This window comes from Oncorhynchus tshawytscha, linkage group LG05 (assembly GCF_018296145.1).
Source record: "Oncorhynchus tshawytscha isolate Ot180627B linkage group LG05, Otsh_v2.0, whole genome shotgun sequence".
Lineage (NCBI taxonomy): Eukaryota > Metazoa > Chordata > Actinopteri > Salmoniformes > Salmonidae > Oncorhynchus > Oncorhynchus tshawytscha.
In genome coordinates, this window is record NC_056433.1 from 83,795,731 (window position 1) to 83,820,847 (window position 25,117).

Consider the following 25,117-nt stretch of genomic DNA (forward strand, 5'->3'; position numbering starts at 1 on the left):
GGGTGAGAGGGGAGTGAGGTGGGCATATTTTCTCTACTTTTGCAAAAATGTTATACAGAATGTTATCAGATCTTCAACCAAAACCTAATATCAGATAAAGGGAACCTGAGTGAACAAATAACACAATAATTGCTAAATTCCTCCACAGCGACGTGAGAGACAGATCAACAACTACAGGAAGTGTTTGGTTGGAGTCATTACAGCTAAAAGGGGGCACAACCAGTTATTGAGTGTAAAGGGGAATTACTTTTCACACAGGGGAATTGGGTGTGGCATAATTTTGTTAATTAAATATATAAAATAAGTATATATATTTTGTTTTGTTTTGTTATTCGTAAAAATAAAATTCTTTTTTTTACAGCACTGCACATTCTGCGCATTCTATTGATCTCAATATATTGAATTCAACATTTGTCCAAGTGAATATGATGAGAAACATAGAAAGCCATGAGTTTGACTACAAGCTACATTCAGATATGGGATCTTCATTTGATCAATCTGTTGTCGCTGAGAATTTTCCTGCGCTGCAGGATGGACATAAATTCACTGAAAACCACTAACACACTATTATATTAACATTATTGCACTGTAATGTAGCCCAATTTTGGCCAGCTAATAGCCTAACCACCGATCAAGCAACATTACATCACGGAAAAGTGTGAATGGACTAAATGTTCAAATCCTGTTGATGCAAGATTATTTTGCTGTGACAATACTGGTCAAATTAAAATCCTACACATCTAACATCCATTAAAAAGGTGAAATATGCAGAAATGCCTCCGCCATTTCCTAGTTACTAAAATTTGAATAGGTTTCCTAATTTACACAAAACAGAGTGCAGAGAATCATTGTACCATCTAAATCGCTGTGAAATATATTTTCAATAGCCCAGAAATATAGCATTTTCAGCTGTTTGAAGCTGGTGTACAAAAACCAGAAAGTAAAAGATGCCAAAAACGAAACTTAAGAATGGGAAGCATAGAAATAGTATACATAGAACAGATATAACAGCTTCTTAGACTTATTTTCAATAATTACATATCTATAACTCACATTTCTACGTGAATCTGGTCGGGTCGCCCAAAAGTTATATATTTTAGCTTTAACCTCTACTGACTCCCCATCGAAATTTAAGAATGGGAAGCATAGAAATAGTATACATAGAACAGATATAACAGCTTCTTAGACTTATTTTCAATAATTACATATCTATAACTCACATTTCTACGTGAATCTGGTCGGGTCGCCCAAAAGTTATATATTTTAGCTTTAACCTCTACTGACTCCCCATCGAAATTTAAGAATGGGAAGCATAGAAATAGTATACATAGAACAGATATAACAGCTTCTTAGACTTATTTTCAATAATTACATATCTATAACTCACATTTCTATGTGAATCTGGTCGGGTCGCCCAAAAGTTATATATTTTAGCTTTAACAGCCCATACACAAAAATAGGTATAGAAGGAACAGTGATGGCTTTAAATACATTGAAAGCAATTAACTTGTTATACAAAACCTTGTTTTACAGTACAATGTCATTAAGCACATTATTTTTTAAGAATTTTCAAAAGCAGGGTTCTCTCTTTCCTCCCATAACGAGTTATCAAAGTGGAAGTCACCTGTGACGGACAGGAAACAGGGATTATTATTATACAACGGGCTTTAACTATACGTACATACTACTACAACAGTACTACACTTATATACTAATACTACTATAGTACTATAGTACCACTGCTTCTAACACAGTAAGGCCTAACACAGTAAGACATTATAGATGAAAGAAAGATGACCCGTTTGGAATAGTATCACACGCAATAAATTTCCTCCCCAAGCTCTGGTGCAATAGTTTGTGACGAGGTTACACATACAATATGAAATACATGTCTTTAATTCATTTCTCTTACCTTTCTTGCTGAGCTTCTTTGCGGCCAGCATGCCCAGTCCCAGCAGTAGTAACAGCCCAGCAGCAGAGGCAGCTCCCACCACTGCATAGACCAGCATCCTAGAGGACTCTTTAACACAACAACCACAGTCACTATCCCTGACTCTATAGAACAACCAGTCGCTATCCCTGACTCTATAGAACAACCAGTCACAATCTCTGACTCTATAGAACAACCAGTCACTATCTCTGACTCTATAGAACAACCAGTCACTATCCCTGACTCTATAGAACAACCAGTCACTATCTCTGACTCTATAGAACAACCAGTCACTATCCCTGACTCTATAGAACAACCAGTCACTATCTCTGACTCTATAGAACAACCAGTCACTATCTCTGACTCTATAGAACAACCAGTCACTATCCCTGACTCTATAGAACAACCAGTCACTATCCCTGACTCTATAGAACAACCAGTCACTATCCCTGACTCTATAGAACAACCAGTCACTATCTCTGACTCTATAGAACAACCAGTCGCTATCCCTGACTCTATAGAACAACCAGTCGCTATCCCTGACTCTATAGAACAACCAGTCATCTCTGATCTATAGAACAACCAGTCACTATCCCTGACTCTATAGAACAACCAGTCACTATCCCTGACTCTATAGAACAACCAGTCACTATCTCTGACTCTATAGAACAACCAGTCACTATCCCTGACTCTATAGAACAACCAGTCACTATCTCTGACTCTATAGAACAACCAGTCACTATCCCTGACTCTATAGAACAACCAGTCACTATCCCTGACTCTATAGAACAACCAGTCGCTATCCCTGACTCTATAGAACAACCAGTCACAATCTCTGACTCTATAGAACAACCAGTCACTATCTCTGACTCTATAGAACAACCAGTCACTATCCCTGACTCTATAGAACAACCAGTCCCTATCCCTGACTCTATAGAACAACCAGTCACTATCCCTGACTCTATAGAACAACCAGTCACTATCCCTGACTCTATAGAACAACCAGTCCCTATCCCTGACTCTATAGAACAACCAGTCCCTATCCCTGATTCTATAGAACAACCAGTCACTATCCCTGACTCTATAGAACAACCAGTCACTATCCCTGACTCTATAGAACAACCAGTCACTATCCCTGACTCTATAGAACAACCAGTCACTATCCCTGACTCTATAGAACAACCAGTCCCTATCCCTGACTCTATAGAACAACCAGTCCCTATCCCTGACTCCAACCAGTCCCTATCCCTGACTCTATAGAACAACCAGTCACTATCCTGACTCTATAGAACAACCAGTCACTATCCCTGACTCTATAGAACAACCAGTCACTATCCCTGACTCTATAGAACAACCAGTCACTATCTCTGACTCTATAGAACAACCAGTCACTATCCCTGACTCTATAGAACAACCAGTCACTATCTCTGACTCTATAGAACAACCAGTCACTATCCCTGACTCTATAGAACAACCAGTCACTATCCCTGACTCTATAGAACAACCAGTCACTATCCCTGACTCTATAGAACAACCAATCACTTTCTCTGACTCTGTAGAACAACCACCGTCACCACAGGGTCAGAACAGAGCAGATAAACCAAGAGGTCACCCTGTAAGGACGGATGCTATGCTGTAGTCGCATGAAATGAAAAAAAAAATCAGGGGAAATTATGATTTGACCTAATGTACTACTATTCAATTGAATTCAGTGTATATAATATTTGATGTAAACAAATAGTCAGTACAACCTTGGACAGAGTTGATGTTTCTTTGGCAAGAGGGCACAAGGTCACTCCATTGTCCCTCTGAGGTGCAGGACAGCTCTTCTGTTCCGTTCAGATAGTAACCTTTGCTGCAGGTGAAGAGGCACAGAGAGCTGAAGCTAAACTCCCCTAGGTAGTGTGAGCAGTTCATGAAGGGTCCCTGGGTTGGTGGTGGGGTTGAGGATGGAGTGGGTGGTGGAGATGGCTGTCTGGGCAATAGGTTCTCACACTGGACCACTGTAGGGGTTAAATCAATCAATCAATCAATCAATTAATGAAGAATATTTTTATATATCCCTCACTCACTTTAACAGGACGGCAAGTCTGTCAAGTATTTTATTTGATTTACCTTTATTTAACTAGGCAAGTCAGTTAAAAACAAATTCTTATTAACAATGACGGTCTAACCCGGACGATGCTGGCCCTATGGGACTCCCAATCCCGGCTGGTTGTGATACAGCCTGGAATCAAACCAGGGTCTGTAGTGACACCTCTAGCACTGCGATGCAGTGCCTTAGACCGCTGCGCCACTCGGAAGCCCCTCATGCCAGATAAACTGTTTCTAATCCTTCAGCTAACCACAATAGTTTAGGTTCTCCGTTCCAACCCTGGATTTATTCAGTGAGGTGGAACAATTCAGAATGTTCTAGATAGAAATGAAGTGAATAGATCTGACACAGTTCCAAATCATACATGACAATCACATCTGTTCTACACCACACATTTCCACCTAAACACCCCTGGTCTTACCCTGACAGACAGGAAGAGCGTGGCTCCAGTAACCCAGTGAGGAGCAATGGGTGGAGTTAGTTCCTACCAGAACAAAACCCTTCTCACACTCCAGGGTACAGGTGGAGCCATAGCTGAACTCATTCATAATGTATTCTTTTTGAATAAATAATGGTTCTTATCACATTGAAACTCCCTCTAGTTGTCTTGGTTTAGCTCACGTTCACATGCAGGTGTGTGGTTGGTCCATTGTCCAGTAGATAAACAGGTGAGGTTGGTGTCTCCTCTCAGCAGGTAGCCCTCCTCACAGGAGAACCCACAGGAGGAGGTGAAGGAGGAAGCCCCCAGGGGGTCCACACAGGACATGTTCCCCATGGCAGGAGTGGACAGGGTGCCACACCTCACCACTGTAGTAGGCAGAGTTGGGGAGTAAGAAATGACATGTAATCGGATTAGAAAAAAACAAACTATTCAGTTACGTTACCAGCAAAAATATTATAATCAGATTACAGACACTGTCACGCCCTGACCATAGAGAGCTGTTTATTCTCTGTTGGTTGGGGCGTGATAGTGACAAGGGTGGGTCATCTAGGTGATTAATGGTTTATGTTGGCCTGGTATGGCTCCCAATCAGAGACAGCTGTTTATCATTGTTTCTGATTGGGGATCATATTTAGGCAGCCATTTCCTCATTGAGCTTTGTGGGATCTTGTCATCAGATAGTTGCCTGTGTGCACACCAGTAGCTTCACGGTTCGTTTGTGCATGTTTGTTTTGTTTGAGTTTCTATTAATTAAAATATGTGGAACTCTACGCACGCAGCGCCTTGGTCCAATCATTTCGACGAGATTGACAGACACTGTACTTTTGAAAAACTAGATGATTACTTTAAAAGGCATAAATGTTTTCCAAAAAATACATTAAAACACCTTTCTGTTTTCGCAATGACATTCAATTCAGCATTGAAAAAAGGCACAAGTTTGTTTGTTCTTCCTGAGTGAGTCTGACCACAAGTCAGAGACCTCTAATAGCACACCAAATGATTGCCACCAATCAGACCTCTGTGATGACACACCTAATGATGACCACCAATCAGAGACCTCTATGATGACACACCAAATGATGACCTCAAGTCAGAGACCACTATGATGACACAACCAAATGATTGCCACCAATCAGAGACCTCTATGATGACACACTAAATGATGACCACAAATCAGAGACCTCTATGATGACACACCTAATGATGACCACCAATCAGAGACCTCTATGATGACACACCAAACGATGATCAATCACCAATCAGAGACCTCTATGATGACACACCTAATGTGTTTGATGGATCCTTTTTGTAATCCTCTTCTAATGCCTCTTAAGGGGAAAGTCATCCAAAAGTAACCGAAATGAATCTGATTATGTTACTGAGGTTGGGTAATCAACACGTTACTGATTACAATGTTGTCCAGGTAACTAGTAACTAACAGATTGCATTTACAAAGTAACCTACAAAACCCTGGTAACAGGATACAGATAAGAGAAGATGCAGAGAAACTCACTACATTCACATCCTGATCCATAGAAAGCTAAATGAATAGTAATGCTGTAAGTAACGTACCTCTGTAACAATATATATTTTGACTAAATGTGCATTATGAGAATAATCTGTCCCTATTACTTATTTAAAAAGCTTCATTCTCGGCCCAGTAGATGGGGGTATGTATCCAGCATGGTTTGAAGATGTGGTGAGTTACCCAGACAGAGGGGGGCTCTCCTGCTCCATGTGCCCAGGGAGGTGCACTCTGTCTCAGCCAACCCGTTCAGCAGGAACCCCTCCTCACAGGAGAACAGACACTGGGACCCGTAGTGGAACTGACCATGGAGGTCAGAGCAGTTCAGGGAGCCGTGCGGGGGAGAGGTTAAGATGTCGCACTGCAGAGCTGGAGGGGCACAGAGAGAAGTCGGATATGAGTGACACCAGACACATTCTGTGAATCCTTTACTTATCCAATAACACATTGACTAAACACAAGTCATTTTAGGCTTCTACATTGGAACCCTGGGGGTTCAGAGAGAAATCTATATGAATATGTCTGATCTGACACAATTTCCAACAATAGATGACAGACAGACTATGGTTCTAGGTTGGAAAATAACAAAGGTTTTACTAAATGACAGAGTGAAAATGGTTCTAGGTTGAAGATAAATGGTTAAGACAAGGATTCTAATATCCCAGAACTCTTTGCATAAATGAGGAAGAATTCAAACTATGGGATGAGCGATGCTGCTCAGCACTGGTTCCATGAATCTGTTCATTTTCTAAAGCTTCCACATGGAATCATTACATATTCCTAACCTGGGTATCTTCAACGTAGCTATGGTTTGAACTAGGATGTGGTGAGTTACCGAGACAGAGGGGGGCTCTCCTGCTCCATGTGCCCAGGGAGGTGCACTCTGTATCAGCCAACCCGTTCAGCAGGAACCCCTCCTCACAGGAGAACAGACACTGGGACCCGTAGTGGAACTGACCATGGAGGCCAGAGCAGTTCATGGAGCCGTGCGGGGGAGAGGTTAAGGTGTCGCACTGCAGAGCTGGAGGGATATAAAGAGGACACAGGTTGTGACACACAGGCCCAAGATAATCCTATTATAATTACCCATTTATATTGATCTATTCCTATTATAATATGATATTTTATTTACCTTTATTTAACTAGGAAAGTCAGTTAAAAGCCGTTTTATTTTCAATGACGGTCTACCCCGGCCAAACCCTAATGATGCTGGGCCAATTATGCACGCCCTATGGGACTCCAAATTACAGCTGGTTGTGATACAGCCTGGAATCTAACCAGGGTCTGTAGTGGCGCCTCTAGCACTGAGATGCAGTGCCTTAGACCGCTGCGCCACTCGGGAGCCCCTCATGCCAGATAAACTGTTTCTAATCCTTCAGCTAACCACAACAGTTTAGGTTCTCTGTTCCAACCCTGGATTTATTCAGTGAGGTGGAACAATTCAGAATGTTCTAGATAGAAATGAAGTGAATAGATCTGACACAGTTCCAAATCATACATGACAATCACATCTGTTCTATACCACACATTTCTACCTGAACAACCCTGGTATTACCCTGACAGACAGGAAGGGCGTGGCTTCAGTAACCCAGTGAGGAGCAATGGGTGGAGTTAGTTCCTACCAGAACAAAACCCTTCTCACACTCCAGGGTACAGGTGGAGCCATAGCTGAACTCATTCATAATGTATTCTTTTTGAATAAATAATGGTTCCTATCACATTGAAACTCCCTCTAGTTGTCTTGGTTTAGCTCACGTTCACATGCAGGTGTGTGGTTGGTCCAATGTCCAGTAGATAAACAGGTGAGGTTGGTGTCTCCTCTCAGCAGGTAGCCCTCCTCACAGGAGAACCCACAGGAGGAGGTGAAGGAGGAAGCCCCCAGGGGGTCCACACAGGACATGTTCCCCATGGCAGGAGGGGACAGGGGGCCACACCTCACCACTGTAGTAGGCAGGGTTGGGGAGTAAGAAATTACATGTAATCAGATTATAAAAAAACAAACTATTCAGTTACGTTACCAGCAAAAATATTATAATCAGATTACAGACACTGTCACGCCTAACCATAGAGAGCTGTTTATTCTCTGTTGGTTGGGGCGTGATAGTGACAAGGGTGGGTCATCTAGGTGATTGATGGTTTATGTTGGCCTGGTATGGTTCCCAATCAGAGACAGCTGTTTATCGTTGTCTCTGATTGGGGATCATATTTAGGCAGCCATTTCCTCATTGTGCTTTGTGGGATCTTGTCTACAGATAGTTGCCTGTGTGCACACCAGTAGCGTCACGTTTAGTTTGTGCTTGTTAGGTTAGTTTTGTTTGGTGAGTTTCTATTAATTAAAATATATGTAACTCTACGCACGCTGCGCATTGGTCCAATCATTTTCGACAAGCGTGACAGAAGATCCCACCAACAACGGACCAATCAGCGTGCCCGGGAGATAATGGCATCCTGGTCTGTGGAGGAGATTAGGGAGAGAACATCCTGGACTTGGGACGACATAATAGCAGGAGAGAAGAGCCGGCCATGGAGGCAGGTGGAAGCAGCGAAGGAGGGACAGCGACGAAGTCGGGGAGGAAGGCCACAGAAACCCCAAGAACATTTTTGAAGCAGTCGGCGGTGCCGAGGAGTGAACCAAAGCCAGTCTGGGAGAAGAAGGAGAATTTGGAGGAGAGAGAAATGGGAGAGTTGTTGGTGGAGGATGTACAGATTTGGAATGAAGGAAGGTGTTGTCAGTTTGGTGTCACTTGAATCAGCTCCCCGTACTCGTCCTGAGAAGTTTATTAAAGTCCCGGAACAATTGATGCCGGCTATACACACCAGGTTTCCAGTGCACCTTCACAACCCAGTGTGTCCTGTGCCAACTCCTCGCACTCTCCCTCAAGTGTGCTTTCCCAGTCAGGTGTGCCCTGTTCCTGCTCCTCGCACTCTCCCTGAGGTGCGTGTCATCAGCCCGGTACCACCTGTACCTGTCCCACGCATCAGGCCTCCAGTGCGCCTCCACAGTCCAGAGCTTCCGGCAACAGTTCCCAGTCCGGAACCTCCAATGACGGTTCCCAGTCCGGAACCTCCAACGACGGTTCCCAGTCCGGAACCTCCAACGACGGTTCCCAGTCCGTAACCTCCAACGACGGTTCCCAGTCCGGTTCCTCCGGTGAGGATCCCCGGTCCAGAGCTTCCGGCGATGATCCCCGCACCAGAGCCGCCATGCAGGAAGACGTCGTATCTGCGAGCGGAGTGGGTACTTCACCCCGCACCGGAGCCACCATGTAGGAAGACGTCGTATCTGCGAGCGCAGTGGGTACTTCACCCCGCACTGGAGCCCCCCCCGACTGTAGATGCCCTCCCGGACCCTCCCCTATTGAGTCAGGTTTTGCGGTCAGAGTCCGCACCTTTGGGGGTACTGTCACGCCCTGACCATAGAGAGCTGTTTATTCTCTGTTGGTTGGGGCGTGATAGTGACAAATCAAATCAAATCAAATTTTATTTGTCACATACACATGGTTAGCAGATGTTAATGCGAGTGTAGCGAAATGCTTGTGCTTCTAGTTCAGACAATGCAGTAATAACGAACAAGTAATCTAACTAACAATTCCAAAAAAACTACTGTCTTATACACAGTGTAAGGGGATAAAGAATATGTACATAAGGATATATGAATGAGTGATGGTACAGAGCAGCATAGGCAAGATACAGTAGATGATATCGAGTACAGTATATACATATGAGATAAGTATGTAAACCAAGTGGCATAGTTAAAGTGGCTAGTGATACATGTATTACATAAGGATGCAGTCGATGATATAGAGTACAGTATCAACGTATGCATATGAGATGAATAATGTAGGGTAAGTAACATTATATAAGGTAGCATTGTTTAAAGTGGCTAGTGATATATTTACATCATTTCCCATCAATTCCCATGATTAAAGTGGCTGGAGTAGAGTCAGTGTCATTGACAGTGTGTTGGCAGTAGCCACTCAATGTTAGTGGTGGCTGTTTAACAGTCTGATGGCCTTGAGATAGAAGCTGTTTTTCAGTCTCTCGGTCCCAGCTTTGATGCACCTGTACTGACCTCGCCTTCTGGATGACAGCGGGGTGAACAGGCAGTGGCTCGGGTGGTTGATGTCCTTGATGATCTTTATGGCCTTCCTGTAGCATCGGGTGGTGTAGGTGTCCTGGAGGGCAGGTAGTTTGCCCCCGGTGATGCGTTGTGCAGACCTCACTACCCTCTGGAGAGCCTTACGGTTGAGGGCGGTGCAGTTGCCATACCAGGCGGTGATACAGCCCGCCAGGATGCTCTCGATTGTGCATCTGTAGAAGTTTGTGAGTGCTTTTGGTGACAAGCCGAATTTCTTCAGCCTCCTGAGGTTGAAGAGGCGCTGCTGCGCCTTCCTCACGATGCTGTCTGTGTGAGTGGACCAATTCAGTTTGTCTGTGATGTGTATGCCGAGGAACTTAAAACTTGCTACCCTCTCCACTACTGTTCCATCGATGTGGATGGGGGTGTTCCCTCTGCTGTTTCCTGAAGTCCACAATCATCTCCTTAGTTTTGTTGACGTTGAGTGTGAGGTTATTTTCCTGACACCACACTCCGAGGGCCCTCACCTCCTCCCTGTAGGCCGTCTCGTCGTTGTTGGTAATCAAGCCTACCACTGTTGTGTCGTCCGCAAACTTGATGATTGAGTTGGAGGCGTGCATGGCCACGCAGTCGTGGGTGAACAGGGAGTACAGGAGAGGGCTCAGAACGCACCCTTGTGGGGCCCCAGTGTTGAGGATCAGCGGGGAGGAGATGTTGTTGCCTACCCTCACCACCTGGGGGCGGCCCGTCAGGAAGTCCAGTACCCAGTTGCACAGGGCGGGGTCGAGACCCAGGGTCTCGAGCTTGATGACGAGCTTGGAGGGTACTATGGTGTTGAATGCCGAGCTGTAGTCGATGAACAGCATTCTCACATAGGTATTCCTCTTGTCCAGATGGGTTAGGGCAGTGTGCAGTGTGGTTGAGATTGCATCGTCTGTGGACCTATTTGGGCGGTAAGCAAATTGGAGTGGGTCAAGGGTGTCAGGTAGGGTGGAGGTGATGTGGTCCTTGACTAGTCTCTCAAAGCACTTCATGATGACGGATGTGAGTGCTACGGGGCGGTAGTCGTTTAGCTCAGTTACCTTAGCTTTCTTGGGAACAGGAACAATGGTGGCCCTCTTGAAGCATGTGGGAACAGCAGACTGGTATAGGGATTGATTGAATATGTCCGTAAACACACCGGCCAGCTGGTCTGCGCATGCTCTGAGGGCGCGGCTGGGGATGCCGTCTGGGCCTGCAGCCTTGCGAGGGTTAACACGTTTAAATGTCTTACTCACTTCGGCTGCAGTGAAGGAGAGACCGCATGTTTCCGTTGCAGGCCGTGTCAGTGGCACTGTATTGTCCTCAAAGCGGGCAAAAAGTTATTTAGTCTGCCTGGGAGCAAGACATCCTGGTCCGTGACTGGGCTGGGTTTCTTCCTGTAGTCCGTGATTGACTGTAGACCCTGCCACATGCCTCTTGTGTCTGAGCCGTTGAATTGAGATTCTACTTTGTCTCTGTACTGGCGCTTAGCTTGTTTGATAGCCTTGCGGAGGGAATAGCTGCACTGTTTGTATTCAGTCATGTTACCAGACACCTTGCCCTGATTAAAAGCAGTGGTTCGTGCCTTCAGTTTCACACGAATGCTGCCATCAATCCACGGTTTCTGGTTAGGGAATGTTTTAATCGTGGCTATGGGAACGACATCTTCAACGCACGTTCTAATGAACTCGCACACCGAATCAGCGTATTCGTCAATGTTGTTGTCTGACGCAATACGAAACATCTCCCAGTCCACGTGATGGAAGCAGTCTTGGAGTGTGGAGTCAGCTTGGTCGGACCAGCGTTGGACAGACCTCAGCGTGGGAGCTTCTTGTTTTAGTTTCTGTCTGTAGGCAGGGATCAACAAAATGGATTCGTGGTCAGCTTTTCCGAAAGGGGGGCGGGGCAGGGCCTTATATGCGTCGCGGAAGTTAGAGTAACAATGATCCAGGGTCTTTCCACCCCTGGTTGCACAATCGATATGCTGATAAAATTTAGGGAGTCTTGTTTTCAGATTAGCCTTGTTAAAATCCCCAGCTACAATGAATGCAGCCTCCGGATAAATCGTTTCCCGTTTGCAGAGAGTTAAATAAAGTTCGTTCAGAGCCATCGATGTGTCTGCTTGGGGGGGGATATATACGGCTGTGATTATAATCGAAGAGAATTCTCTTGGTAGATAATGCGGTCTACATTTGATTGTGAGGAATTCTAAATCAGGTGAACAGAAGGATTTGAGTTCCTGTATGTTTCTTTCATCACACCATGTCACGTTGGCCATAAGGCATACGCCCCCGCCCGTCTTCTTACCAGAAAGATGTTTGTTTCTGTCGGCGCGATGCGTGGAGAAACCCGCTGGCTGCACCGCTTCGGATTGCGTCTCTCCAGTTAGCCATGTTTCCGTGAAGCAGAGAACGTTACAGTCTCTGATGTCCCTCTGGAATGCTACCCTTGCTCGGATTTCATCAACCTTGTTGTCAAGAGACTGGACATTGGCAAGAAGAATGCTAGGGAGTGGTGCACGATGTGCCCGTCTCCGGAGTCTGACCAGAAGACCGCTTCGTTTCCCTCTTTTTCTGAGTCGTTTTTTTTTTTTTTTGGTCGCTGCATGTGATCCACTCGGTTACACTGGTTGTAAGGCAGAACACAGGATCCGCATCGCGAAAAACATATTCTTGGTCGTACTGATGGTGAGTTGACGCTGATCTTATATTCAGTAGTTCTTCTCGGCTGTATGTAATGAAACCTAAGATGACCTGGGGTACTAGTGTAAGAAATAATACGTAAAAAAACAAAAAACTGCATAGTTTCCTAGGAACGCGAAGCGAGGCGGCCATCTCTGTCGGCGCCGGGTGGGTCATCTAGGTGATTAATGGTTTATGTTGGCCTGGTATGGCTCCCAATCAGAGACAGCTGTTTATCATTGTCTCTGATTGGGGATCATATTTAGGCAGCCATTTCCTCATTGTGCTTTGTGGGATCTTGTCATCAGATAGTTGCCTGTGTGCACACCAGTAGCTTCACGGTTCGTTTGTTTTGTTTGAGTTTCTACTAATTAAAATATGTGGAACTCTACGCACGCAGCGCCTTGGTCCAATCATTTCGACGAGATTGACAGACACTGTACTTTTGAAAAACTAGATGATTACTTTAAAAGGCATAAATGTTTTCCAAAAAATACATTAAAACACCTTTCTGTTTTCGCAATCACATTCAATTCAGCATTGAAAAAAGGCACAAGTTTGTTTGTTCTTCCTGAGTGAGTCTGACCACAAGTCAGAGACCTCTAATAGCACACCAAATGATTGCCACCAATCAGACCTCTATGACGACACACCAAACGATGACTACCAATCAGATACCTCTATGATGACACACCTATTGATGACCACCAATCAGAGACCTCTATGATGACACACCAAATGATGACCTCAAGTCAGAGACCACTATGATGACACAACCAAATGATTGCCACCAATCAGAGACCTCTATGATGACACACCAAACGATGATCAATCACCAATCAGAGACCTCTATGATGACACACCTAATGTGTTTGATGGATCCTTTTTGACCTCTTCTAATGCCTCTTAAGGGGAAAGTCATCCAAAAGTAACCGAAATGAATCTGATTATGTTACTGAGGTTGGATAATCGACACGTTACTGATTACAATGTTGTCCAGGTAACTAGTAACTAACAGATTGCATTTACAAAGTAACCTACAAAACCCTGGTAACAGGATACAGATAAGAGAAGACGCAGAGAAACTCACCACATTCACATCCTGATCCATAGAAAGCTAAATGAATAGTAATGCTGTAAGTAACGTACCTCTGTAACAATATATATTTTGACTAAATGTGCATTATGAGAATAATCTGTCCCTATTACTTATTTAAAAAGCTTAATTCTCAGCCCAGTAGATGGGGGTATGTATCCAGCATGGTTTGAAGATGTGGTGAGTTACCCAGACAGAGGGGGGCTCTCCTGCTCCATGTGCCCAGGGAGGTGCACTCTGTCTCAGCCAACCCGTTCAGCAGGAACCCCTCCTCACAGGAGAACAGACACTGGGACCCGTAGTGGAACTGACCATGGAGGTCAGAGCAGTTCAGGGAACCATGCGGGGGAGAGGTTAAGATGTCGCACTGCTGAGCTGGAGGGGCACAGAGAGAAGTCGGATATGAGTGACACCAGACACATTCTGTGAATCCTTTACTTATCCAATAACACATTGACTAAACACAAGTCATTTTAGGCTTCTACATTGGAACCCTGGGGGTTCAGAGAGAAATCTATATGAATATGTCTGATCTGACACAATTTCCAACAATAGATGACAGACAGACTATGGTTCTAGGTTGGAAAATAACAAAGGTTTTACTAAATGACAGAGAGAAAATGGTTCTAGGTTGAAGATAAATGGTTAAGACAAGGATTCTAATATCCCAGAACTCTTTGCATAAATGAGGAAGAATTCAAACTATGGGATGAGCGATGCTGCTCAGCAATGGTACTGGTTCCATGAATCTGTTTATTTTCTAAAGCTTCCACATGGAATCATTACATATTCCTAACCTGGGTATCTTCAACGTAGCTATGGTTTGAACTAGGATGTGGTGAGTTACCCAGACAGAGAGGGGCTCTCCTGCTCCATGTGCCCAGGGAGGTGCACTCTGTATCAGCCAACCCGTTCAGCAGGAACCCCTCCTCACAGGAGAACCGACACTGGGACCCGTAGTGGAACTGACCATGGAGGCCAGAGCAGTTCATGGAGCCATGCAGGTGAGAGGTTAAGGTGTCGCACTGCAGAGCTGGAGGGATATAAAGAGGACACAAATTGTGACACACAGGCCCAAGATAATCCTATTATAATTACCCATTTATATTGATCTATTCCTATTATAATATTATATTTTATTTACCTTTATTTAACTAGGAAAGTCAGTTAAAAGCCGTTTTATTTTCAATGATGGTCTACCCCGGCCAAACCCTAATGATGCTGGGCCAATTATGCACCGCCCTATGGGACTCCAAATTACAGCTGGTGGTGATACAGCCTGGAATCGAACCAGGGTCTGTAGTGACGCCTCTAGCACTGAGATGCAGTGGCTTAGACCGCTGCGCCACTCGGGAGCCCCTCATGCCAGATAAACTGTTTCTAATCCTTCAGCTAACCACAATAGTTTAGGTTCTCTGTTCCAACCCTGGATTTATTCAGTGAGGTGAAACAATTCAGAATGTTCTCGATAGAAATGAAGTGAATAGATCTGACAGAGTTCCAAATCATACATGACAATCACATCTGTTCTACACCACACATTTCCACCTAAACACCCCTGGTCTTACCCTGACAGACAGGAAGGGCGTGGCTCCAGTAACCCAGTGAGGAGCAATGGGTGGAGTTAGTTCCTACCAGAACAAAACCCTTCTCACACTCCAGGGTACAGGTGGAGCCATAGCTGAACTCATTCATAATGTATTCTTTTTGAATAAATAATGGTTCTTATCACATTGAAACTCCCTCTAGTTGTCTTGGTTTAGCTCACGTTCACATGCAGGTGTGTGGTTGGTCCATTGTCCAGTAGATAAACAGGTGAGGTTGGTGTCTCCTCTCAGCAGGTAGCCCTCCTCACAGGAGAACCCACAAGAGGAGGTGAAAGAGGAAGCCCCCAGGGGATCCACACAGGACATGTTCCCCATGGCAGGAGGGGACAGGGGGCCACACCTCACCACTGTAGTAGGATACAGGTAAGATAATAAAAGATTATGATTGTGTTCCCCTATTCAGACGTTGTTGACGCCAGAACTTACAACGTAACAGCTAACCCAGTGCTTCCCAAACCTTTTTCATTCATGTCCCCCTTTCATCATTGGGGAACATAACGCACCATGTGGTAGAGAGAAAGATTTATACGTTTTAAAGATGATTCCTTTCAGTTCTACACATTATGCCCTGTCTTATGTATCAAATGTTACAGCAAAATATAAACACGATTAAAATAGCTAAAAGCCTTAAGCTGCCATGGGCTTGTTGATCAACGGGACATTTCTGGCAAGTTATAAATAGGAACCACTTAGCTAATCACATATGTTATAGCAATCTGGTACCTGACGGCACAGTCGATGACGTGGCACACAACCATTGGTTGATGCATGTTTGAGCAGGGGCACACGACCAAGGTAAGATAAGATTTATGGTCTGTTTCCACAGAACATTCACAGAACATCCACAGAAGGCACTGAGCTTATCAAGGCCAGTAGTCTTCCATAAGCTGATAATGTACCATAGGTTGATACAAGCATTGATCAAAGTATGTCATAAGTATTCATAACCATAGATATACAGTGCCTTCAGAAATTATTCAGACCCCTTGACTTTTCCACATTTTGTTACGTTACAGTCTTATTCTAAAATTAAATTGTTTGTTTTTTCATTCATCAATCTACACACAGAACCCCATAATGCAAAGCAAAAACAGGTTTAGAAATTTTTGCTGATTTATAAAAAATTGAAAAACTGAAATATCACATTTACAAAGGTATTCAGACCCTTTACTCAGTACCTTTTTGAAGCACCTTTGGCAGCGATTACAGCATTGAGGCTTCTTGGGTATGACGCTACAAGCGTGGCACACCTGTATTTGGGGAGTTTCTCTCATTCTTTGCAGATCCTCTCAAGCTCTGTCCGGTTGGATGGAGAGTATTGCTGCACAGCTATTTTCAGGTCTCTCCAGAGATGTTCGATCGGGCTCAAGTCCGGGCACTGGCTGGGCCACTCAAGGACATTCAGAGACTTGTCCAGAAGCCACTCCTGCTTTGTCTTGGCTGTGTGCCCTAGGGTCGTTGTCCTGTTGGAAGGTAAACGTCGCCCCAGTCTGAGGTCCTGAGCGATCTGGAGCACGTTTTCATCAAGGATCTCTCTGTACTTTGCTCCGTTAATCTTTCCTCCGATCCTGACTAGTCTCCAAGTCCTTGCCGCTGAGAAACATCCCCACAGCATGATGCTGCCACCACCATGCTTCACCGTAGGGATGGTGCCAAGTTTCTTCCAGACATGACGTTTGGCATTCAGGCCAAAGAGTTCAATCTTGGTTTTATCAGACCAGAGAATATTTTTCTATTGGTTTGAGAGTCTTTAGGTGCCTTTTGGCAAACTCCAAGTGGGCTGTCATGTGCCTTTTACTGAGGAGTGGCTTCCGTCTGGCCACTCTACCATAAAGGCCTGATTGGTGGAGTGCTGCAGAGATGGTTGTCCTTCTGGAAATTTACCACAGGTGGACTCCAATTTATTTGATTTTTTTTTACCTCTATTTAACCTTTATTTAAGCAATCAAAGTTGTAGAACACCTCAAGGATGATCAATGGAAACAGGATGCACCTGAGCTCAATTTCAAGTCTCATAGCAAAGGGTCTGAATACTGATGTAAATAAGGTATTTCAGTTTTTTTATACATTTGCTTAAAATGAAGGAAAAAAACTTTCAGTTTTGTCATAATGAGGTACTGTGTCGTAATGGGGTATTGTGTCATAATGAGGTACTGTGTCGTAATGGGGTATTGTGTCATAATGAGGTACTCTGTCCTTATGGGGTATTGTGACATTAATTTAATTTAATTGAACCTTTATTTAACCAGGAAGGGCTCATTGAGATTAAAATCTCTTTTCGAGAGCGCCCTGGTCAAGATTGGCAGGACCAAGTCATTTAAAAAAAATTACAGACAGACAACATGAAAAACTACAAGTAATCTAGTAAAAACCATTGAATTCACAAGAGTATAAAACAGCTAATTAAAAACATTGACAGGTCAGGGAATCAGCCTCAAAATCTTTCATCAGTGATTTCAAAACACCAATCGGGACAAGTTCTTAAAAGTATTTTGTAAGGTGTTCCAAGACAATGGCGCAGAGTACATAAAAGCCCTTTTACCAAATTCAGTTCGAACATTTGGAACAGTTAGCAGGATAAAGTCCAGCGAACGAAGAGAGTTACCCACCACATTTCTGAACAATAAAAATGCACAAATACAAAGGTAGTAAACCCAAAATGGCTTTGTAAATAAAAGTATACCAGTGACTGAGCCTATGAGTGACTAGAAAAGGCCAGCAAACCCTGGTATACAAAGTGCAGTGGTGCGTAGGGGTTTTGCAGTTTAAAATAAATCTCATAAAGAGGTATTGTGTCATAAAGAGGTATTGTGTCATAATGGGGTATTGTGTCATAAAGAGGTATTGAGTCATAAAGAGGTATTGTGTCATAAAGAGGTATTGTGGTATTGTATTGTGCGTACAGTCTATTTATGTTCAATAGGAGACTGATATCTAAAGCAATGTCATCTAATAAGGCAAGGAAAAACCGTAGACCCACAAGCCACTGCGGCCCCTCTTAATGAGTTCCGTTTTTTTGTGCCACCCCCTTTAAAGTTGCCCATCCCTGCTCTATAGAGATGAGGCAACGATGATGATTGTAGAAGCTGTAGATGAGGGTTGGTTCCTGGAGTGCCGCTGATACTGCAAGATTTGGTCCAAACAACGCACCACAATGAGCTACTTAGTTAATTTGTCAGTTCAGTGATTGCTTACGCTCGACACACCTGGTCTACTTTCGTTTTGTACACTGACTTCAAACGGATTAAAATGTAAAAAAATATGTGGTTAAAGAAAATATATTTCTTATATATATTAATATATAAATATATTTCTTATATATATTAATATATAAATATATTTCTTATATATATATTAAAATATAAATATATTTCTTATATATATATTAATATATAAATATATTTCTTATATATATTAATATATAAATGTATTTCTTATATATATTAATATATAAATATATTTCTTACATGACTATATACATATATTTCTTATATATATTAATATAAAAATATATTTCTTATATATATTAATATATAAATATGTCTTATATATATTAATATATAAATATATTTCTTATATATATTAATATATAAATATATTTCTTATATATAATAATATATAAATATATTTCTTATATATATTAATATATAAATATATTTCTTATATATATGAATATATAAATATATTTCAATGATTATTTATACTATACTTGTTTGTTTTTTCACATAAACTGAAATTAGGCAAACATTACAATTTTAGCAACCAGGAAATGGCAGAGAGATTTCTACATAGCACACACTTTATTAAGTAAAACAAAAGTTAGAGGAGAAAGAGTATAGTGAAAAGAAGGTGACAAGGGGAATGTCCTCGAAGGACAAGTTTTAATATTGTAGTGGACAAAGATGAGCAGAACATTAGCATGGCCAACTGGACTGTGTGCAACTTGCTATGCAGGTTTGATGCAATTTTCTACCTTTCATTTAATTTATTTTCATATTTATTATCAATTATTGTAAATTAATATTATTGTAGGCCTATTTAATCATCTAAACCAGTTCTTTAAATAGCCTATGCCAAAAGTGTTTTATTAAATTTTCTTGAGACATTTTAGTCGGCTGAATTAAGTTCTGTCTTTTTTAATTTTGTGCTAATTTAGTTTAAGTGTCATTTGTTGGGTAGGCAATGACCTTTTGTTGGTAAGAGCTGCAATATAGGCCTAGCTTGTTCAAAACGTTTTTAAAGGTGGAATTCAGCTGAGACATTTTCATTGGCCAAATTCAATATAATAGAATCACCAGTAGGCCTTACTATGCTACTCACACTCAAACCATGAAAATGAAAAACCAGATTCTAAACATCATTTAATGTCGCAATAATAGCCACTTGTTCATATTTTCCCTATAAACAATGACTTGAGTTACTTTTGATATTACCCTAAAAAAAGTGAATGAACTTTTGTGAAGGTTCGGTGCGGTAGGTAATTTCCCCCCAACATCTGACACCCCCTAACTTCGGACACTCTCTAGCGGTTGGAGGGTTAATTCACCTCCAGCTGATTAATCTGTAAAACAAATTGAGACATTATTTGGTTACGACACTGAAGATGATGTTGGTGAGGAACCATTTTTAAGAGTCTACAGGAGGGCGCCCCTGGCAACGCAATGAAAAGTTGACAGGGAAGCCATTTTGTTTTTCACTGGAAGGCTAGCCAACTAGTCATCTAGTGAAACACTTCGGACACGAGGTTGGTGTCTCTTTTTTTCAACAAAATTAAACGGATATATATTGTCATTTAACAAAATAGTAATGTGGACAATTACTAGGTACCGTATGGCGATAATACGTATGCCGATAAATCCCTTATCAAAAAAATGATTTTACTCGTATTTCCACTGAAATGTCAAACATGCTAATATTTTTTGAATTTTTATGACACCAATAATCACAAAACTCAAAACACGGGATGCTACTAGTATGTTAATTATTAGGTTTAGCTACTGCAGGCCAATGAAGGCAGTTGAACTTGAGGTGAGGAGGAATGTTTTAGGCCTACTAGAGTTATATTCTGATAGAACATGTTCAAACTCCTTCTGTACGCCAATATCGGTAGAGCAGTAGTAGTCTATCTGACAAGTATAAAAGAAATCCGTGTTGTTGCTGTTAGCATGTCTCTATCTTTCTTCCGGACTCTCTAGGGCTAGCACTACGCTTGTCTGCCTTTAATATATAGGTTTTTATACGAATGTCATGTGGACACGCCCTGATGCAATTTCGTGCTCAACTCTCTGACAGCTGAACCGTGAGGTAGACAATAAAACAATAGACTATAAAGTTTTGCATATGCTAGTCTACACATCGAAACAGAACAAATAGCCTAGTTTTTTGTTTGTTTGTAATTTGCTATAGGCAGTTTTTAAGGATACATAACTGTGGATAATTTCTCCAATATCGCTGGCAGCGCCCAGTTGGTTGTTTCGTTCTCTCTCTCTTTCTATTCTCGAATCTGAATGGGTCTCTCGGGTTTCCAAACCGGTACTGGTCTGTTTGGGTCTGTTTTTCCACGGTTCTATTTGGAACGGGTCTCTGTTTTTAATTGTTTTATTTATGCATATCTGGTCGGGTGGGAAAGCCACGGATCAATTTCGGAACGTTTTGGACCCATGAAGACCTGTACTTCACAGTTCGTTGGCACTCTCCAAAGGCAATAGGGTAAAGAGTGAGATTAGGGTAAAGAGTGAGATTAGGGTAAAGAGTGAGATTAGGGTAAAGAGTGAGATTAGGGTAAAGAGTGAGATTAGGGTAAAGAGTGAGATTAGGGTAAAGAGTGAGATTAGGGTAAAGAGTGAGATTAGGGTAAAGAGTGAGATTAGGGTAAAGAGTGAGATTAGGGTAAAGAGTGAGATTAGGGTAAAGAGTGAGATTGGAGCAAAAAAACATTCAGACTCTAGGAGTCGCCAACCAACTCCCAATCCATACAATATAATGTAAAGAAGTTAGGGACTGTCTTTAGTTTAACAAAAACACATTAGGGACTGTCTTAAATAGCATGGGTTACATACGGTACGGTTGACAACATGGCTGACAACATGGTTCAATCAGAAAAAAGGATTTTGGACAACACATTAACAGCCAGGGTTTTGTGTTCAGTGGCAGAACAGGATGTCACAGAAAAAGTGACAGTTTGAAAGTATTTCATCAGGTCATATTTCCTTGTGTTCTTTGACACAACTATTTCACAACAGTTCAACATTTTAAATAGTGGAGATTAACAGTGGGTGCGGTCAAGTGAAGGACTGGGAGGAGACATAGTGCTTCTGTTGCAATTCTTGACATTATATTTTCTACATCTTCGACCTGAGATTCAACAGGTGTATTAGTAGCTACTATCCCTTGGTGACAGTGATAAATACCTGTGCAGGTGGAGACGTTGCCTGTCCACTGTCCTGTGTGGTCACACTGAATCCTGTCTGGTCCTATTAGGTCAAACCCCAAATCACAGCTGAATTCACAGGTGGAGTTATAACTGTGCAGGGCGATGGGGTTACTGCAGTTCATAGTCCCTCTATGAGGACCACTGTCCAGCGCTGGACACTGTTTGACTGAAGGGGGCAATAAGAGAAAGGTTGTTTAAACTCAATAGGGCAGAAAATCTATGTTTCAAGCCTAAAAAATGCTGGTTTATGAGCCTCGTTACACAATGTTATGTGAATTTGGATTAGTCAGGTAGCCTTCTTAAATAAGGGTGCATGCCCCGATAATGTCAGCTTTAGGAATGTCTTTAGTTTGATTAAACTGTTTATTGTTGCAGAGCATTATGGGTACTGTTGTATTTTATCCTTTATTTAACTAGGCAAGTCAGTTAAGAGCAAATTCTTATTTACAATGACGGCCTAGGAACAGTCGATTAACTGCCTTGTTCAGGGGCAGAACGACAGATTTTTACCTTGTCAGCTCTGGGATTTGATCCAGCAACCTTTCAGTCACTCTAACCACTAGGCTACCTGCCGCCACAGTACATTGTGCTATACCCTCCTGCTCTCCCATACCTTGGCACTGAGCGGCAGGGTGGTCCCAGAACCCTGTGGCCTGGCAGAGCAGTTGTGATGCCCCCTGCAGCTCGTATCCCCGGGCACAGTGGAACTGGCAAGAGGAGTTGAAGGCAAACAGCCCATGAGGATGGTCACAGTTCACTGAACCCTGCTCTGGGTCCGACACAGTGTCACACTCTACGGCTGACAGAGAGAGAGGCAGAGAGACTAGATTATCAATGACAACAAACAAACATACTGAATACTAACATGTCATTGAAGTTTAACTCAGGTAACTATTTTGGTTCACCTCTATACAGAAAACCATGGCGTTATTCCCGTAGATGAATAAGAATGGTTAAGACCTTTTGAATGTATTGTACAGGTTAACTCACCTTCCTGGCACCGGGGGCCCTTGAAGCCAGGGTCGCACTGGCAGGTGTAGTTCCCTATGTTCTCTAAACACTCTGCATGGGCGCTGCAGCAATGCTCTGAGCAAGAAGCTACACACACACACACACACACACACACACACACACACACACACACACACACACACACACACACACACACACACACACACACACACACACACACACACACACACACACACACGGGAGTAGACAAATAGAGGACTTAAGAAAATACACACACACACACACACACACACACACACACACACACACACACACACACACACACACACACACACACACACACGGGAGTAGACAAATAGAGGACTTAAGAAAATACACACACACACACACACACACACACACACACACACACACACACACACACACACACACACACACACACACACACACACACACACACACACACACTCTCTTCTACCTGTGTAGCAGAGGGCTCCCTTCTTTTTTGTGCATCTCTCATCGTTCCACTTGGCTTCGTCCTTTCCTCTTTTGATGTAGATCTCCACACAGTCCTGTCCGTCCCCTATGTTGTTGGGCTCCCCGATGGCCCAGTTCTCCGCCTCTTTGGTCAGTGTCTTGTTAGTCCCCGTCCAGGTCCACATCTCATTCACCTGATTGATTGACATAATTTATTTCAATAATACAAAATAAAAATAGAAAAGATATGCAGCCACAATATAAATTAAATAGCAATGCATTTAAAAACAATTAAGATTAGTACATTTAATAAACCAGCGACACATTTTCTGCTAGACGAACCTCTTGTAGTAAGACAGACTAATCTGTCAGTCCACAGTACACTCCTGTTGATAAAGTAACAGAGGACGGAGACCAACCTTGCGGAGGCCGATCCAGTAGTATTGTGAGTTCTTAGGGAGCATGGTGTTGAGATAGACGATCTCCTCCTGGTTCTGGATGGCCACCATGTCCGTGTAGTCCTGCCTGCACCACTGGCGGGCCGAATCCCAGTCCAGATTCTGGTTGACGCTGTAGTTATATGTCCAGGCCTGGACACCTCCTGTCTCACCTGTTAAGTCTGAGGACCAATGAAAACAGAGGAAATACTTTCCATTTTGAAAAGGACAATCTACAGTTGCTACATTTATTTTGGTACTTTTAAATTACTGATATGTACTCATTGATTCCTGAAGAATATAATTTATGAACACCTCATGAGCTTAGTTCACTGTTTATGTTGCTCTTCTACCCGCATAGCAATGCTGTAATTAGTAACATTTGCTATTTAGTAATTCCTTGATTTGATTTTAATGGTTTTGGTTATTAAAAGTAAGAGAACATTTCTGTCTGATAGTCAGGCAGTTGTAAACATCAGGTTGCTCTGTCTTACCTTGGTAGATTGTCATCAATAGAATCACCAGCAACCTATTATATAGGCTCTGTCTGAGATAGTTGGACCACGGAAGCATCTGGAAAACATAACCAATATATCAACACTAAACAATAATCAAACTGGATTGTACAATTTGACTGAATGTTACGATACAATAATGCATAGTAATTTGCAATTGTACAGGAATAATCATAAAATAACCTACCTCTTCCTCAAGATTTGGGGAGACTAATAAAATGTGCTGTTTTCCATGTCATCACACCCATCCAAATGAACTGTGTAAGAGGTGCAATTTCCTTTCAGAATGAGTCAACACCAGACTTTGCAATATGCTGCGTTTACTAATCTGATCATCAAACTGTCTACTGTGAAAAAGTAGCCCTTTCCTGCAGTCAAATGACCAAAGCGCCCTCTAGTGGCCTCATAGGTGGAACATATTCTTAATTATTTCATCATTAATGAACAAAACAAAAGTTTTTGTTATATTTCAGTATTCTGTAATGTATATAAAGTGTAATATTGGGATGCAAACTCAACATTGAATACATTTAAACATGGTACAGGTGTCTTATTTTGGTTAAGTCCATAACATACCTGTGTGTGAGATGTATACTTTAATTTCAAAGTAGATTTGTTTATGACTACCAAGAAACACTCTGTGTGACCCTGATTTAGCCCACTGCAGTAAAAGGTTAAGAAAATATATTTTTTAATTATGACTTCCTTTGCAATTTATAGGAACGCATACACACTCACGCCCAGTGCTTGAAGCGTGAAGAAAAAGGTGTTGTTCCCACGCACACTGATTTACCCCATATATATATAC

At 42.5% G+C, this 25,117-nt stretch overlaps 1 protein-coding gene across 1 annotated transcript; it reads right to left on the minus strand.

The window, feature by feature from the left end:
* Positions 1-279: 279 nt before the first annotated feature.
* Positions 280-24,606, minus strand: LOC112251658 (selectin P). The gene is made up of 17 exons (XM_042322566.1): positions 24,497-24,606; positions 24,289-24,367; positions 23,777-23,976; positions 23,359-23,551; positions 22,899-23,006; positions 22,522-22,707; positions 21,886-22,074; positions 15,637-15,822; positions 14,716-14,901; positions 14,058-14,243; positions 7,748-7,933; positions 6,828-7,013; positions 6,176-6,361; positions 4,647-4,832; positions 3,682-3,933; positions 1,913-2,020; positions 280-1,624 (listed from the first exon to the last, which is right to left on the minus strand). Exons 2-17 carry the CDS (start codon positions 24,365-24,367, stop codon positions 1,560-1,562), a joined length of 2,682 nt encoding a protein of 893 aa, XP_042178500.1. The 5' UTR covers positions 24,497-24,606; the 3' UTR covers positions 280-1,559.
* Positions 24,607-25,117: the final 511 nt, after the last annotated feature.

What these genes read in the sequence shown, in the direction of transcription:
- LOC112251658 (XM_042322566.1), bottom strand. Translation starts at nt 24,367, where the DNA reads ATGCTTCCGTGGTCCAACTATCTCAGACAGAGCCTATATAATAGGTTG. An exon ending in GGGCCCCCGGTGCCAGGAAG is followed by an intron (nt 22,708 to 22,898) that starts GTGAGTTAACCT and finishes TCTCTCTGTCAG; the next exon opens with CCGTAGAGTGTGACACTGTG. An exon ending in CCCTGCCGCTCAGTGCCAAG is followed by an intron (nt 22,075 to 22,521) that starts GTATGGGAGAGC and finishes TGCCCCCTTCAG; the next exon opens with TCAAACAGTGTCCAGCGCTG.